Source organism: Anguilla anguilla, chromosome 8 (genome assembly GCF_013347855.1).
Source record: "Anguilla anguilla isolate fAngAng1 chromosome 8, fAngAng1.pri, whole genome shotgun sequence".
NCBI lineage: Eukaryota > Metazoa > Chordata > Actinopteri > Anguilliformes > Anguillidae > Anguilla > Anguilla anguilla.
In genome coordinates this window covers 33,574,538-33,591,966 of record NC_049208.1, presented here as the reverse complement: position 1 = coordinate 33,591,966, position 17,429 = coordinate 33,574,538, and the positions used below count along the sequence as shown (strand labels likewise).

At 42.8% G+C, this 17,429-nt stretch overlaps 1 protein-coding gene across 1 annotated transcript; it reads right to left on the bottom strand.

Annotated features, from left to right (window-relative positions):
- Positions 1 to 9,335: 9,335 nt before the first annotated feature.
- Positions 9,336 to 12,832, bottom strand: tcf19l (transcription factor 19 (SC1), like). Its single transcript, XM_035428955.1, has 4 exons — positions 12,558 to 12,832; positions 11,419 to 12,028; positions 10,180 to 11,185; positions 9,336 to 9,828 (listed from the first exon to the last, which is right to left on the bottom strand). The coding sequence occupies exons 2-4, from the start codon at positions 11,684 to 11,686 to the stop codon at positions 9,519 to 9,521; spliced, it is 1,584 nt and encodes a 527-aa protein (XP_035284846.1). The 5' UTR covers positions 11,687 to 12,028; positions 12,558 to 12,832; the 3' UTR covers positions 9,336 to 9,518.
- Positions 12,833 to 17,429: the final 4,597 nt, after the last annotated feature.

Below are 17,429 nucleotides of genomic sequence, written 5' to 3'. Positions count from 1 at the left end.
ACATTCAAGTGCCTTTCACAAATGCAATGTGTTTTTTCTTTATATTTTTTATTTTTATTTTTGCAACACAGGGTTTCTGAAGTCACCTTCCAATAGCCATCTTGCATATCGTCTCCTCATCAGTGCTGCTGGTTAGTTGCCAATACAGGGGACTGACGAAACAGCACTTGCGCAGTTTCGGAATGGAGTCTGGCACAGTTTTGCAATGGTGCTGCTAGTGGCTCTTTCACCAACTTCTGAATGCCCCTGAATGTCTGTGTACCTGAGATTACACTGCTGTGGATTTGCAGGACCTCTTGTAGAGGAAGCCCCAGCCCACTCATTCCCCAAACACAATGTGCGTATTTTAGGGGTCGGCGGGCCTCTGCGTTGTTCCTCGTCTTCTCCCTGTATTTCACCGTCGATGCCACAGCGGCGCCGGCTCATCTGCCGGATTATCGATGCGTTCCACGTCAGCTTCTCTCCGTCCGCCGCCCGCTGCGCCGAGAGACGTGGCGAGAGGCTCCCATCGATCCGGCCACATCTGCAAAAAACTCACACCGCGCGTCTAACCCCCGAAAACAGAAACGCGGTTTCGCATCACACAGAGCTGGTGAAGAAATGTTAGAATTATTCTTTTTTAATTACGTGCGCTTAAATTATTCTGCTGAATGGGTTTTAGGTATCTGAGCTTTTTTCCTCTGGCTGATACGCAGCCTTGCATAGATCCCGTCAGGCTTATGGGATATTTTAGCTGAGCATGCAGAATTGTTTCTTACCTGGTTGAGTTTTCCAGGAAGAGGAGTCAATAGCAGGGAAGAGCAAGCAAGAGATGTCTGTTCATAACATGAGGAGCTACGAGCATTGTATGTAAACTAATAATGTTTCTCCATAAATTATGCGTATGCCTACTAATGTTTACCCATGAGTATTATGTTTCATTATACTATTTGCTACATGATTTGTGTGAACTGTATGCAATAAAGCCCACATTCTCTTGGTACCTGTTATAACGTTCTACAGAATGGTGGTAACCTGGGAGATCTTTGAGTGTGTTCTCTCCCCAGAAATGCACTTGATGTCGTAGGCATTGGACAACTGCAGATCAGCAAGAACAGACTAAAGAATGCAGGAACTGATCACTGTTCCAAATGCAATCATGTGATCTACAATGCAAAGTAGTTCCTTTTATACAGCATATAATTTTCTGTTCTTTTTTCATACACATAATGGACACACCACATTGGAGGATTGGACACCTATAACCATTCATTTTCATGAAATATTGTCACAAGTTTAAAGGATTAACACCAGACACATATTGACACCTTGGAAAAATGAAAATAGTAAGAGTAATTTTTAATTAGAAATTTAGTTGGCACAGCGCTCACAGCTATAAACAGGCTTTTGGATGGAGTGTGGCATTAACAAAGGATCAGAGAATTGGACAGAACCCCGTATCGAGTGAAAACTCCTTTCCTGGCAGCTCAGGCTACGTGCTTTTTGTTTACACTTGACTTTATCTGAGTGCAGGTTCATAGCCGTGGGCTTCATGCCCACTAACTCTCTCGTGAATGGTATTTTTTTACATTTGTTACGTGCCAAGATGGCTTATTAAAAAATCTTTCCTTATATTATCTAGAGCCTCCCCCTGTGTGAAATCCTTGGCAATTTGATTTAGTAACATTACTGTTCAGTACGATGTTAAATACATTTTACACAATTTAAAAATATATTTATCTGTTCACATTTTCATTTATGTTTTATTTTGCACGTGTAATATGCATGCAAATGCATGTGTGTCCCTGCTGATCCAAAAGCAGCGGACCGACATGAGTACTTGTGCAGCTGTCAGTCTGCACATATTGTCTTTGGTTCCAGCTATTTCAGCACAGAATCTCAACGAGCATTATATTGTACAGTATCCCATAGCTTCCTATCATATTTCTGTTTCCTGTTCAGGGCAAACACCTCGTTTTTTCACCACAAGGTTGGAAAAATAATAGAACACCCCCCTGAAGGCCATAACCCCCTCTTCCTGCTACATCATGGGTCCACATGCACTGGGCTGTATTCAAAACTCCCTTGCTCCAGTACACACTTTTTACTGGTTCATGCTTCCTTGGTGTACCTCAGAAAGTTTGATAAATTCTTTGGGCTTCATTTTGGTGATGTCGTCTTACACGGGACCCCCTTAAAGCAAGTCGCTGCATCTGAAGAGGTGAATATGCTCCTAAGGAATATAGTGTCCGTGAGAGGAAGCTGACGAGCGGTCCCTCACTGATTCCGCGCCTCGCGCACTAGCGGCACAAAAATGGCAACCGTGAAATTTTCATTGTGAGGAAATGCTTGGTTTAGTTTCTGTATAAATTCAATTCCCCCTCGAAATGTGACCTTGAAATGACACTCTTCAGTTTCTCATTTAATTATGTGTTTATTACTTGCTATCTGTTCTGCTGGTTTTCCTTTCATTTTCGTTTGAATTACGGCTTGCAGTGTTTAAGCACGTTTCTCTCCACAGCCGTGTTCCCTGGTGAGAGAGAGCGGCGAAATGTTCAGCGAAGGCGTGGTACTTGAGCTGGGGTTGTCTGGGAGGGGGCAATGGATTTTTTGGAGTTGATTTGATTTGAGTCTGTTTTTCCTTCATTTTTTTTATATGTTCAGAATTATTTTTGTGTTCATTTTGAATAATTATTTATGACTCTGTGAAATCTATATTGGGATAATAACATCAACCTTTTCTTGATTTTGTGGTTGCGAAAGATATTCCGTTTGATTGATTCAAGATTCCTGATTACTCTCCACCATTGCCTTCTAGCCACTATCCTGAAAGCAGGCCTCTAGGATGCTATGCAACCATCTGCAATGCAGAGAGCTCGGTAAGCACTACCAGGCTAGGAATCACTTTGCACACAGTGAAGTGCTCACTCGCTGAGCGCTGATCCGAGGCCAGTGTTGCTATGGGGAGACGGAGGAGACGTTCTGAAATGTGACCATGGAGTGAATTCTCTACATCTGGAGGAGGAGCGAGTGACCTATCCTGGCCCAGCTCCCTCTGGCAGCTTTCCTTTTATCTTGTCCTGCTGAGTTTGGGTGGGAGCAGTCTATCCACAAGGCTCTACCTGACAGCAACCTCACATACCTTGACGTGCTTAATAAATACATCCATCATGTAACACCTTTCACTGCTTTCCACAAAGCCCTGGACAATCCATCAGTGCCAGCCAACACAATAAGCAAAGCCTTTGAGTCTTTTAAGTATTATCGCGGTAATTTATAGGTGTGTACTTTTAGCTCCTCTTTGTAAGTATGATTATGTTAAATTAGACCTGGTGGGTGTGTTAGGGAATGCAGAACCTCAGCGATGAGTCCAGTCAAAGCTACAGTATTATTAACTGTCATATTGTATTACTCCCACACTCATTCTCTTTGTTCCATCTGAAACATAAGTCATCCATCATAGTTAACTATTAACTATACAAGTATGCGTAATTAAAATACATTGCACTAAAGCTTGACATTTTTTCCCCGAACTGTTTGCCAGATACCTACTAAACTGATTCTAGCATGCCTCGCTACACAGGGAGTTTTCAATAACCAGATGTTCGCAATAGATCATCACACCCCATCTGAAGGATGGGTTCTCAGCACCTAATGTGTGAACACTGCAACCTGCTGGCAGGAGGAATGCAAAACAGTGCCAGTCACAAATAAATATTTGCTCGCACCGTTCTTTCCTCGGCTGGATGACAATTCCTCGTCTTACTTATGTGTTTGTTAAATGAAGCTGAAGGCGTGATGAAGGGTTGCCCATTAACAGTGTAAACATTTGCGCTAATCTTTACGGCCTGCGGCGAACGCTGCATTTGTGTCTTTTCTCCGCCCGCTCGAACGATCTCAGGCTGCCAATCCAGACGTTACTTCAGGCCGGCAGGTAATGTGCTTGTTGACATTAACCAAGCGCAGGGGAATAAATCTACGCATAAACTGAACACAGGATAACAGTTTCGCGCATAAACTATTGGACACAACGTAACAGGTTAATGTACAACACCCAGTCCCTAAAAGCTCCAGAATGCTTGCAGGTCAATCGATACAAACTGCACTCTCCTCTGTGAGATAATATTGACCTCAGTAGATGTGGGGCTGTTCCATCCTAACAACACGTCAGAGCCAAGTTCCCAGAGACAAGCTGGGGGTCATTTGGCTGGTATTCTATCAATAAAGGCCTTTAGGCAATGTTTACCAGTACTTTTCTATGAATGATGATGCACATGGATTGTCGAACAGCGAAAAAACTAGCTTGCCTCTGCAGGATATCACTGGTTCAGTAGACCATGGCAGTGTGTGATGTCCGGCATTACATTTTCAAAATTTGTATATTTACCTTTGCATGTAAGCCTAGCATTCATTATTTGACTGTTCCCTGTGCAAACTGAATGAGCCATTTATTCAAGTGAATGCATGCAGTAGCTGTTTCTACACAGCCGACAGACTACAGTAACCGATCCTCTCACTGTTATTTGACACTCCGTTTCACGTCTCTTGTGAGAGCTGCAGATGAGAGCGCTCTTTTTTTTTTTTTTTTTTAGTTTTTCGTGCTAGCAGACCGCGGACGTGCATTCTTGGTTAAAGCAGTTATTCAAAAAAGAAAAAGTCCACCCGGAGGATGTTGGCACGCTGTCGTTGTTGTCAAGTTGATTGATATACTTGTACTGGCCATTTTCCCAGAACTGTTTTAGCCTACTTATGCATGCTCTCATGAATGAAAAATTTAACTGAGCCGATATGAAGACTGTACTGCCCTCTACTGGTGTAAAGGCACACTCCAAACACCTGCCCAGAATGTTTATCAGTACTGTTTGAATTGAACCATGTCACTCTTCTTTTTTCCTTGATTGCTTCCTTCCTTCCTTCCTTACTCATTTTCTTACTTACTTCCTTCCTAATTATATATTTTATCCAGAATGTGCTAGGCTTTCCTCTGCTCTCTTCTCCCTGTTTTGGGGATTCTAGTCCCTGTGGCTGCAGAAAGTGTTGCTATGGAAACACAGGCATTCGAATTCTCACAATGGTGAGGCTGCCAGGGTTTTTCTTCCACGCCTCTGACTCTGTATCTGAACCTGAAAGAACATGGAGGCAGAGAGCACAAGGCCATTATAATGAATCTGGCACACAAATTATTGTCCTCAATGAGCCCTATGCCGGTTCATACCTGATAGCAAGCTTCTCTCTCTCTCTCGCCTGTATTGCTTATTACATAGTGTCTTATTTTTTTATCACACATTTATCAAAAAAAATAAAAAATAATAATAAACACCATGACCTGTTGGAACACAGGTTTATATAAGCAAACTTTCATACAAACTAACCTTGTAAATCATTACACAATGACCAACAGGTATGCCTGTTTCTCGGTGCACTCATTTCACTTTCACTTTTATGAAGAATCTGTTGATTCCAGCAGAGCGGTAATCTATACGGTATCCCTGTTTTCTATAGTTAGTATACACACACACACTCACACACACTCACTGTCTCACATGCTCATTCTGACAGCCACACACACACAGACACACACACATGCACATACATACAGTCTCTCACACGCTCATTCTGACACACACGCACACACGCACATACATACAGTCTCTCACACGCTCATTCTGACAGCCACACACACACACACACACACATACACACAGTCTCTCACACGCTCATTCTGACACACACACACAATCGGGTCAACCCGCTCGCTGAGCACAGGCCCCCCTAATAACCCCGTGTACATCTCTCCCAGCCAGCCGGCTATGAGTGCCCTGAGGTCGGCAGATGAGCTCCGGGCTGCATCCTTCCCTCCGCAGCCTGCCCGTGCCCCGAAGGTCATCCCTGACAGCTGGAGCAGGCCAGAGAGGGCAGGCGAGAACCGCTGTGCACTTGGCAGCCAGCGATACTCCTTTCAGCCGTTTCTTTGAAAAAAGAACTACAGCGATGCCATGAGAAAACGGCCGTGAACGCGTTTGCTCGGACAACTGTAGCAAGCGCACATAAATCAGGCCTCCGCTGTCCAGCGGCTGACGGCACTCTCTGTGTAGTATATCACTCCAAACTGTTTCTCTGGGCTATGTTTTCAAATACTTCGATTTTTTCCCCCCCATGTTCCATTTTGATACACATAAAGGGATGGTTGTAAGGTAAAATTACTGTTCATTTTTCAGAGAGGAGCACAAGGTCCTCTAAGGAAATTGTAAACATCTATCAGATTTATCTTTGTTTCAGTAATGTTTTCCTCAAGATGAACTGTGTGAAAGCTTTTTTATTTATTTTACATTGCTATTTTTATTTATTTACTTCTTTGTGGCGGCGGTGGTGGGGAGGGTCGTTCTTTTAACCACAGAAATTTTTAATATGAGATAGTGAGATGTTCCCTTTTTATCTTCAAATGCTATGCTGTTGCCTGTTCTGGGGATAACCAAGTCCCCAAGTGCCTATCTGTGATTTATTCGCATTATTTCTCTCCATACATTCAGTACACGACCCTCAATAATACGCACAAGTCATGCGGGGACTGCTAAACAGCTCGCGCATTGTGGTAGGGGTGGCGGTGTGGCAAACTGATTAGAAAACTAGGTATGAAACTCGGAGTCTAGTAACAGGTATGACATTGTTATTCTGTCCTTGAGCCGGCCGCACAGAACATCAATTACTTCAGCGAACATCCTGTGGTATAAATGCATAGTTTGTAAAATATGAGAAATGAAGTCTGCCTTTGATAAGGTGCTGGGAAAATAAAATATATGAGGACCCTAATGAAAATTTCTCTGCATCTTCACAATAACAACAAGTTTGTTATGGATTCAGGAGTTAACATTTTCAGTTGGCATTTTCGTGCAATAAGTAACAACGTTGGCTTTATAATGAATAAACCTACCTTTGGACTGAACAGGAATTTCAAACCTCACACCGACTGCACCTCATTAGTTTGGCTGTGCTTTCCTTCTTTCGACTATGCGCCCGCTACATGAGCTTCTCGGGGGAACTGTGCTGATATTTCCTGATGGTGGAGCTTTCCTTTGGAAAAGCGTGTCTGGGTGGATAAAGTTACTGCATTGGCTATTAGGATAGATGTGGGTGTCATTTCCAACAGAAGCAGTAATTGGCTGCTCGAAGGACTCAGACCTGCACCCCACTCAGCCTCCCCAAAAGGAGTACTGTGATGTAATGGTCCCGAACCTAATTCTAAGAGATCTACTACATTGATCTACATTTTACTTTTTTGTTCTCAAACAGTTTAACGAGTTCAGCATCACTGTAACTTTGTGAAGATATAGTGTGTAATGCATGCATTTATTTCATAGTCAAAATTAAGGACAAATATTGATTGAATACAGGCCAGTTTGTTTTCCATGCCATAAAGCATTGAGTTTTTTGGTCCCGAAAGGCAATATTATGAGATGAGTTGAATGAAAACAAAGTTCTTTCAATATGGGCTTGAGGCAGTTGGAATGGTTATGTCACTTTGCACAAAATCAGTATTTGTAATAAGTCTTGTAAGGTCGTAACAAAGATTTTATGAACAACATGGTTTCTTTCTCCATTGACAAAATGTGTGCGACAGAATGGTTGCGAAGGCCAAGTAACATTTTTTTGTGCAATCTCCATTTTTCAGTTTCCTGTTTTGTTGATTTTGCTGTTGAAAACTTAATTGCATCATACCTTTTCATAAACTTACTTTTAACCAGTTTGTAACCACAACCTAATTAAACAAATTCCTGTGATCGCTCAGGATCAATGCCAAGGCAAGGAGTGAAAGAAGTGTCCGTATTCAAGTGACAAGTGAAAGAACATTCTGCATCAGTTACACTTTGAGCAGTTATCACACCCTATATACATGCAAATGCCAGAAACACTCAAAGCCCTATGTATGCAGGTGAAGAATTCTTAATGTGATCGTCGTTTTGAGAACACTGCAATGAAGCTTCGCATTTTTGTTGCAGGAGGTAATCATAAATCCTTTCCTGTCATTTTCAGAAGTAACAGGCATCTGTACGCATATAAGTGTCGTCAACCTTTAGATGGCACATTTCAAAAAATTCAATTTCATTCGGAATGTGTGACATTTTCATGGTGGTTTCTATTCAGCCAGTGTCAGGTAAACGTGGTTCACAACAAGACTAACTCAGTTTGGTGTAGGCACATAAAGACGATACTTATCAGGACAGATATGTCTTTCAATATGTTTATTTTTCCATGATAGCCAAAACATTATGAGCAGAAATCACAGATTACACTCTTGTTGGCGGATCCCTCAAATCGAAGTGAACACTCATATTCAAATTTATATATACCAACTAACATCTATCGATATGCTCGTTGGACATGGATATATATTAAATACAGCATTAGAAAGGGAGAGCACAGGTCATTTGAAGTAGTTATAATACAAAATCTCGCTTCACCAAATTCCACAGTAAAAATGAAGCTTTGATCAGCATCTTTTTTTTCTTTTTCTCTTTTTTTTGTTTAACCACCAAGAAAATCAACCCATAGTGCCCGAAAATGATTGCCTGTGCTGGAAATCAGACATCTCCCACCACCCCTGGTATTCTCTTAGGTTACAAATGGTGGAGACAGGTGCTACACTGATGGCAGATCAGCATCCCTCTTTTCCACAAAATGGATACGGGTTCGGATGAGATCTCTGGTACCAATTAAGCCAATCCCAGATCATTTGCTGGTGGTTACATTTGAGCCATAACTAACTCTCTACTGCATTTTGAAGGACTAATTATTGGGAGAGGTGGAAAGTCCAGGGGTCAGAAAGTAAAAATCCTACAGTGCCTTTCTCCCACCCATGAATTCAGCCAGCTTATTTCACTAATTAATTCTCTCTCTGGGCTGAAGAATTGTGCTAATTAGCAAATCCAGGGAACAAAATACTGGGGGGTACTTCTACTTACTGAACCTGGATTGTCCACCTATTGTTTTGTCATAACAGTCTGAGCATTAGATAATCAACACCATTAAACACATTTATAAAAAGTCAGGAAAGGCACTGCTCTGTAAGGTGTTTTCACAGACGCGCGAAACCTCCTGCGTGCGCTAGGCAGAGCAACAGGCTGTCCGACAGCCACGCTTTGCTGAAACGGCTCCCAGTCCCTGTGCTCAGACTGCCAATGCGCACATCGCACACAGTCAGATAAGGACCAGAGCCTCAAATGAAATTTCAGAAATGGCACTTGGTCCCTGTCTCTTGCTTGGCACCTGCAAGCGGCAATCTGTCAGGAGACAGTCTTGTATCCGTTTCAAGCACAGGACAGAGAATGGGCTCCAGCCCCAACAATCACCCGGGCAACGTCCTATTATCAAGGATTCGAAAGAAACAGTCGCTGAAGCATGTACAATCGGAACAACCATTGGGATTCCGTTCGGTATGGATTGGGCAAACTGCATTGTGCTGTAAGCAGACGGTGTGATGTTCCGGCTTCTGTTCGGCGGAGGTGGCGATGTGGAACGTCCGACCCGCGCGCGGGGTTCTCTCACCGGCAGCCGCAGTGGAAGTCCGCGCTGGTGTCGATCGCGCGGGAGCCCTGGGCGCGCTCGATGCAGTCCACGTGGTACCAGGCGTCGCAGTCGTCGCACTGGATCCACTGCACCGTCTCCTGCTGGGGCAGGCGGCAGCGGGCCGAGGCGCAGGGCTCCTCCCCCCGCACCCTCTCGTCCTCGGAGGAGGAGGAGGACGACGAGGAGGAGGAGGAGGAGGAAGAGGAGGACGAGGATGAGGACGACGAAGGGGAGCACGTGGGCGGCTGAGGGAGCGGGTGCTTTCTTGGCCTGCCCCGACGTTTACTGGCGAGGGGGAGAGGGGACACCAGTTAGGAATAGGCTGGACAGTGCTCAGTGAAAGAGAGAAATGTCAAATATGCATTGTCATGAAATTAAAATGACAACAAATACAGATAAGAGAAATAGAAGGACAGAGGACACAAAATTTTAAACACCAAAAGACTTGAAGCAAATCTTTAGGCTATGTTATCATACCATAAAATAACAGGAAAATGTGTCTAGCCCAAAGGTTTTAAGATATGTTTTAGAATGGTTTGATGCCAAGTTTGGCTCTCTTGATCTCATTTTGTGGTCAGCCCACAGAAATCACAGCCTAGATGAGAGCTCCACATGACCAAACAAAGGCGGACTCACCCACTATTGATGCGCAATCGAGTGAACTCCCCCCTCTCCCTGTCCCCGTCTCCCTCATACAGCCTCAGGGACGGGGAGACCAGCGTGTAGTTCTCCCCCCCCACCACCATGGAGGAGTAGACGGGGGAGCTGTGGGCCCTCCTCCTCCCTCGGGAGGACAGGGGAAGCGCTTTCCTGGCGGAGTGTGGCAGTGGCGGGGGGGCCCTGACGTCCGGGCCCACCTTCAGGTTCCACCGGAACCCCTGCCTCTGGGCGGAGACGGCGAACACGTGGCCGGGCTTGGCGCTCACCCGCAGGGCGGAGCACGGGGCGCCGCGGCTCGGCTCCGGCTTCAGGTCGAACTGCCCGCGCGCGGCCTGCCTGCCGGCGGCCTGCTCCGCCTTGGGCCCCCAGGCCTGGAAGGCCTCCGACTCGGACCTGCAGAGGCGCCTCCGCTTCCTCCCCTTCTTCCTCCGCCGGTCCTCCGCCTCTCCGTTTTTGTGCATTTCGTCCGAGCTGTCGTCCTCCAGCAGGACCGTGTGAGCGGACTTCCGCCTGCTTTTGGAGGAGGGGGGCACGGACATCGATGCGGAGACCGAGGTGGCGGAGGGAAAGGATGGTGGGGTGGAGGGAGGGATTATGGACCGGAAGGTCGGAGAGGAGGCGGAATTTTGGTGCGTATTGTTTTTGTCCGTCCTCTTGAAAGTCCAACAGCTCCCGTTCATTTTGCTCAGGCTTCCGATAGAGTTCAATATGACAGTTGCCTTGTTTATGGGGGAGAGATCTAAATTTGGTTCCGTCTTGGGGTCCAGGTTGGTCCTGATTCGGTTCTGAAGGTCGGAGGAGAACGAGCTCGCCTTTGGGACAGTGATGGCATCAAAGTCAGAGGGTCGAACCAGAACTTTCTGGAAGAGGAAGTAAAACTCGGGGCTTCCTCCTTCAGACTGCCCACCAAACGTGAGTGTGTCGCCATCGGAGAGCTCCCACTGGACACCTGGTTGCAGGCGAATTTCATTCACCCATGTGCCTTAAGAAGACAGGGGGAGAGGTCAGTACTGCAGAGACCCACTGCCTGCACTACAGAAATAACCAAGCCAGGTACTTACTCGCATGAGTCAAATATCTTTTTCAAGCGCATCTTTGGTGTGATGTAACTATGTAATGGTATGATAAACAAAATGAGAGAAGAGGGCTGAGAAAGAGAGAATGAGGGAGGGAGAGGGAGAGACAGAGCGAGCCAGGACTGATAAAAACCCTCACCGTGGCTGCTGCGGTCCTTGATGAGCACCCTCCACCCCTCCTCCTTGGCCTCCTCGGCCTCCTCCCTCTCGGCGTGCAGCTCGGCGTGGATCCTGGAGATGGAGGCGGACTGCAGAACCACGTCGCACAGCTCCACCGTGCGCCCCAGGCGGAACAGCGAGTGGCTCAGGGCCGGCCGGAACGTGTACAGGTCCCGCGCCGCGTCCGTGGCCGGGGAGGAGGAGCCTATCCTCAGAAGCTGGAAGCAGGGCTGGACTTTCGAAAGCATGGCCGCTCCAGAACCGCACGCGACCCAAACTCAACTGACTGAACCAGGCTCCTTTTCTGCTTCACACTAAACTAGCCAAAGTAATCTAGTCTTGCACTCACAGTTTTATTACTATATCCCAATAGTCTGAATATATACTGCTATGTCCAACAAAGGCTTAACAGCAGATGAGTGAGACTAAACTACACAATATATTAAATACACTATCTGCTCAATCAGTTCTGCTCAATTTGCTTAGAGCACCTAGACATAACAACCCTAAATTGGCACACTATATAAGGTGATGCACAGCTTGGATAGGGTTGGAAGATTTCAGAACGGAGCTTCAAAGTTGATCATTTTCTGAAAAAAATAAAAATTTAAAATAGGTGAAAATGCATACTGCCGTTTAAGAATATGCAATAATTCATTGGGGAGCATGGACATTTGTCACTTATCCAAAAATGTAATTATAAAATACATAGCTACTTCGGTTCTCACATTAGACGATGTAATTATGCAAACATGAATCGCTGGAATTTCCTGTTTCAACAAAAACTACATGTTTACAATAACAATATCAAATTTTAAACTACAAATATCGAAAGGTTTTACTGACATGGGCTGTACAAAGCAGTTAGTTAACTTGGTACAGTACAATAATTACAGTCATGTATAATACCACACCTAACCAACTAGGCGTAAATGTCAGACATAGTTAATGCTACCATATGCGGGTCGTACTGTTCGTTGTTACAACAGAGATTGCACGATAAGAACTTAGCTAAATAAAAAATATTGCTCAGCAAGACAACATTTAACACGTATGCAAAATGCATTATGTTTGTACCAAACACAGAAATCTAGAACTAGCTATATGATCATGCCATACCTTCGAAAACAAAAGCAGGTTCCCACAAGCTTGTGCATATAGCTATCTTCTTTAGCTAGCGAGCAAAATGACAAGAAAGCAATTCTTTTTTGCTCCCGATAAATTACCTCGGTGCAGCAGAATGTACTAATGTGCACGCACCCTTACTCAAAATGCACGGAATTCATCAGCTCATTCTATAGCTATATTTTTTCTTAATTTTGTTCGATGGGTGGCTTAGCTGGCAAGGTGGCTACTTGGCTAGTTTTCGCGTTCTTTTTCCCAGGAAGTTCTTTGAAATTTGGCGCGCCGGGCTGGCTTCCTTGCGCGAGATCTCACTGGATTTCCGGCTCCGTTACCAGGGCAACGTGCATCAACATTTTGACAAGCAGCCATCTTTTTAGGTGTGTGAACTTTACTGAACTGTATACAGTTCTTTGTTAAACTGATGGAGCGAATTTAGTGCCGATATTATTTACACGTTCTTCAGAACTCACGCGTGATTTTGTGATTGTGATAAAATCACACACATCGTAAAACTACAAATCTTGTTTTACAGATCTCAAACTATATATTACAAACTACAAACTTCGAGCTGTGGACACAAGAATACTAATGATTTTGGCTCTATTTTTCCTGCACGAAAAATCCACAGGTGTATGCACCAATCAAAAATAAGGTATCCACCGCCAATCAGGGGACGATGAGCTCATAACCAATCAATGAGAACAGCAAAGCGACAGGGAGCAGGAAACTGGACACGAGCGGACGCATGGCGTATGCGCAGGTGAATAATATAAGAGATTTTGGTATCTAATGAAAAATGTTGGCTATTCATGCCGAATGTAGATGATCAAACTTAAACATCTTGGATTAGTCGCTGGCAGATAGCGTTTTAATGGGTAATTGTTGGTCAAGCAATGATTCAAATGGAATTGTCAAAGCAATTGTTCAATTGTCTTCTTCCATGAGGCAATTTTTGTGATGTGACTAAGAGTTTGAATGACCACATTGTCTTCAGATGGTAAAATGAAAAAACACAGGTTGAAGTTACTTGAAATATTTTAGGAAACATTGGGTTGCATTGCTTTGGAATAGTTTGTTTAATTTGTGTGAGCTAAGATAGTCAATATTGTTTCTTGTAACTTGGCCTAATTTTGATATCAGTTGGGGAGACCGGGGTCGGTTGTGCCCCATTTCATCTTTTATGCGATTGCTAAGAGACCACTTTTTCAATGACCAGAACATTTTCAAATGAACAACTTGATACTGTCTATTAACTTTTGGTGATGTTCATGTAATTCAATTGCTAACATGACTTCAAACAGAATGAGGTCATCGGGGTAATTTGTGCCCCTTATTTTAAAATATAGAAAAAGGCACGATAGGTGATTTATTACCATTTTTAAACCATTGTACCCATTTAGACACATGTATTTGACCTCTAGTAGTAAAAACCATTAAATACAAAATCTAAGGACCCATTTTTATTCAAAATTCTTAGGTGCCAGGTTTCAGTTTCTCCTCGCTTGCTTGTTGCTGGCATCTCTTGTCTGCACACATCTTTGCCAGTCTCTCTCAAATATGCTTTGAATAAAACAATTGCTACACACACACACACACACAAATTATTATATATTATATATATATATATATATATATATTTCAACAGGCCTTCTATGTGGGCAGGTCAGTTAGTCTGCACCAGCCTGAACATTTCATGGAATTTAATGTTGAATTAGTAAGCTAATTATGAGCTATTGAACTATTGGCTATGTTGCAGTTGTGCATGAACATAATTCAGGTAGTTAAAAACTAATGTATATGTTAAGTGACAATGCTATGAAAACTTTGTGTTGATTTTAATAGTCGGTGTTGACTGTACCCTTGGCACAATTAACCCCATCTTCCCTGTAAAGTTTTTTTTAACTTATTTTAGCTTGTGCTTAAAACTTACAGTCAAGCTCATACTCTAGTCCACAGATTACAGTTTAAAATACGATGTGTTATGATCAATTCACAGCTAAACACAGGATGGTAGTTGAAAAATAGCAACAACGTAAAAAAAAAAAATTACCCCCATAAATCTGGACGTTTCTCCAAAAGGAGATACTCGTTGTGTGTTCTACTACTTGTCTTGACCCAGAAGTGGATGTTTCAAAAGGAGTAAAAAAAAAAAAAGTTGTACAGCAATTTAGGGTGTTTTTCATTGGGTGAGAACAGCAAGGGGACAACCAACCCCGGGGCACATATGACCCCGGTCTCCCCTACTTTTGATGGCTGGCCTAGATTTTGCCTAGACAGTGCTTTTTGTATGTGTGAGTAAAATTATTCAGGTTTTATTTATTTTTGTACTTTGTTATGAGAAAGTGATAATGCATATAAGTGTGGGCTATGAGAGACATATAGGGCTAACTAACATTAATTTAGAAATGGGGCGTTGCAGGGTAGCTACAGTAGCATAGGTTAGAAATAGTTAATAGTAGAAATGGCACAGTGGTGAATTTTACCATTCTTACTTTAAGAAAACCGATATAACTGCAGTGAAGAAGTCATTATCTTGCGCTGGTTTCCATACGATCAGTAATGTTACATACTGGACCGAATGCAACACAAATTTCACTGTGTAATTTCAGAGTCATCTGTACTAACGTTACACATTCAGTCTGTAGACTTGTTGGCATGGTAGCTAATGTTAAACTTGGTCAAAGTGGCAAGAGTGAAACTTCCTAGTGTGAGAGTATTTTATTTGGATTTCAGTAATATCAATGAGGTTCCCGCAAAGATTACACAGTTGCAAAAGCAATAGTTTCAAGCAATGCTTTAGAAGTTTCCAGAGTGGGAATTTGAACCTGTGTCTGTCACTCGTCCAACGGTCCCATGGGCAAATGCGCTATTGGCTGATGTAACTAAATGTCCAATGGGGAGATATATTCTTTATGGACCTGGAGCATTTGTGATGATGCAGTCATCATCACAAATGCTCCAGAAAAAATGAGAAATCCCCTAAGTTTGGGGCTTTATTGTGTGGCGGTGTGAGGTTGTTTGTGAATTTTGTCTCTTGGTATGAGGTCAAAAGGTACAGAAATTCATGTTTTTAAGGACTAAGAGTCTGTGGTCATTGTGGTTACTTCTGTAGGGAACCCTGAAAAGTGCCAAATCTCACTGCTCTATAGATATGGAGCATGCTGCCTTGGCTGGATGGCATATTGTGGCCCACAATGCTGTGTGTGTGCAAATGGAATGTGCATGCACACAGCAGCCATGTGCAATGTAGCGTCATAGCTGGGCCAGAGAAGCGCCAGAATTGATGGGCAAGCGTGCTTGAATCATGCCTCCACTGCACCAGCTTTGAGAGGCAAAGTTGTCAGAGTTGGTGAGTAAATTTGTTTAGCTAACATGTTATTTTATACAATTATAAATAAAATATTTTATAAAACTTCATTATTGCTAACGTTAGCTATGGTTTTGTTTAATTATAGTGCTATTATTGTTTTTTAATGTTTTTATGATGTTGCAGTGAGCAATGCTAGGGTTGAATGGTTTTACGCTAACAGTACCTACGTTAGTTTTAGAATCTTAACTTATTGTTAGAGTACGTGTTTTAGCTTAATGAGTATGGTCATCTTTATGGGTATGTTGTAATACAAACCTCTAAAGATATTAAAACTAACGTTTGCTAAACTTGAGATCAACTGTTGTGAAGTAACGCTTATGTTATCCTATGGTTTCATGCAATTTTCTGAAATAATGTAGGCCTAATTACAAAAATAACCAAAATTGGTGCTAATTGTATGATATAAAAACAAGAAGAGCCTATTTTTTCCTGACATAATAATTTTTTGAGCATTGTTATGAGCTACTCTTCCCCTGATTGGCGGTGGATACTTTAATTCTGATTTGTGCATGCACGTGTGGCTTTTTCCCCTATTGTACATGGAAGAATAGTGCTTGAGCTTTGTAGTTTGCAGTTTGAGATCTGTAAAACAGGACTTGTAGTTTTGCAATGCTTAAAACGTGTGAATTGTGTTTTGTGGTGAGCTGTGAATCACGTAAATAGGCATTAAATTAACTTCATATGAATGGTGCTGAACCAGAAGACACGATTAAATGTATAATTCATCGATCTGATATCTATCAATACAGATAAAATTATGGAATTAATAGCAATGATTTACATCCTGCTTAGAGGCTGTATTTCATAGGCTTTGTTATGTGTAGAATTTGTCCATAATAGTATAAATAATAGTTCATCAGTTTGTCTTACAGAATATACAGGCATTACACTACTCTGATGGATACAAGGTAGTTAAAAGGATGGGTATGCTAGTCTACAATACTCTGAGAGGAGAGACACATTTTCTATGTTGGCTACATTGGTTGCCTGTGATTTTTTACAAAAAAGAAGAAATAAAAATGAACTGTGTTTAGTCAATGATTTTTCATTCTCTCACATGCTTCATTCATATGCTTGGTTTGGGCTATATTTCTTTGGGGACAGAAGAGCTGCAATAGGTCAGTTGCTATGGGAACAGTAGGGCAGAGATTTTGTACTGAAGCTAGTAGGGGTTCCTAGTATCAGGGGTTTTAGTGTTGCCACTGGTTTATGAAAACAGCATTAATGACACAATTATGACAAGCAAGTTGGATAGCTTTTCCACAAAAAGAGTAAACGGACATGGTAAATATTAATCAAAGATGTAGAAAAGTGGCATGTCTGCTGCTCTCACAAGCCCAGCTTTATCGACACTGTGCATACAGTACATATATATACACTGCATTGATAAAGCTGTTGATACACTTTGGTTTCGTAATAAAACAATTCACACATGGTTAAAGTAGAGATTCTCAGCTTTTATTATAGGGTATTTTTTATACACTTTGGTTTCACAT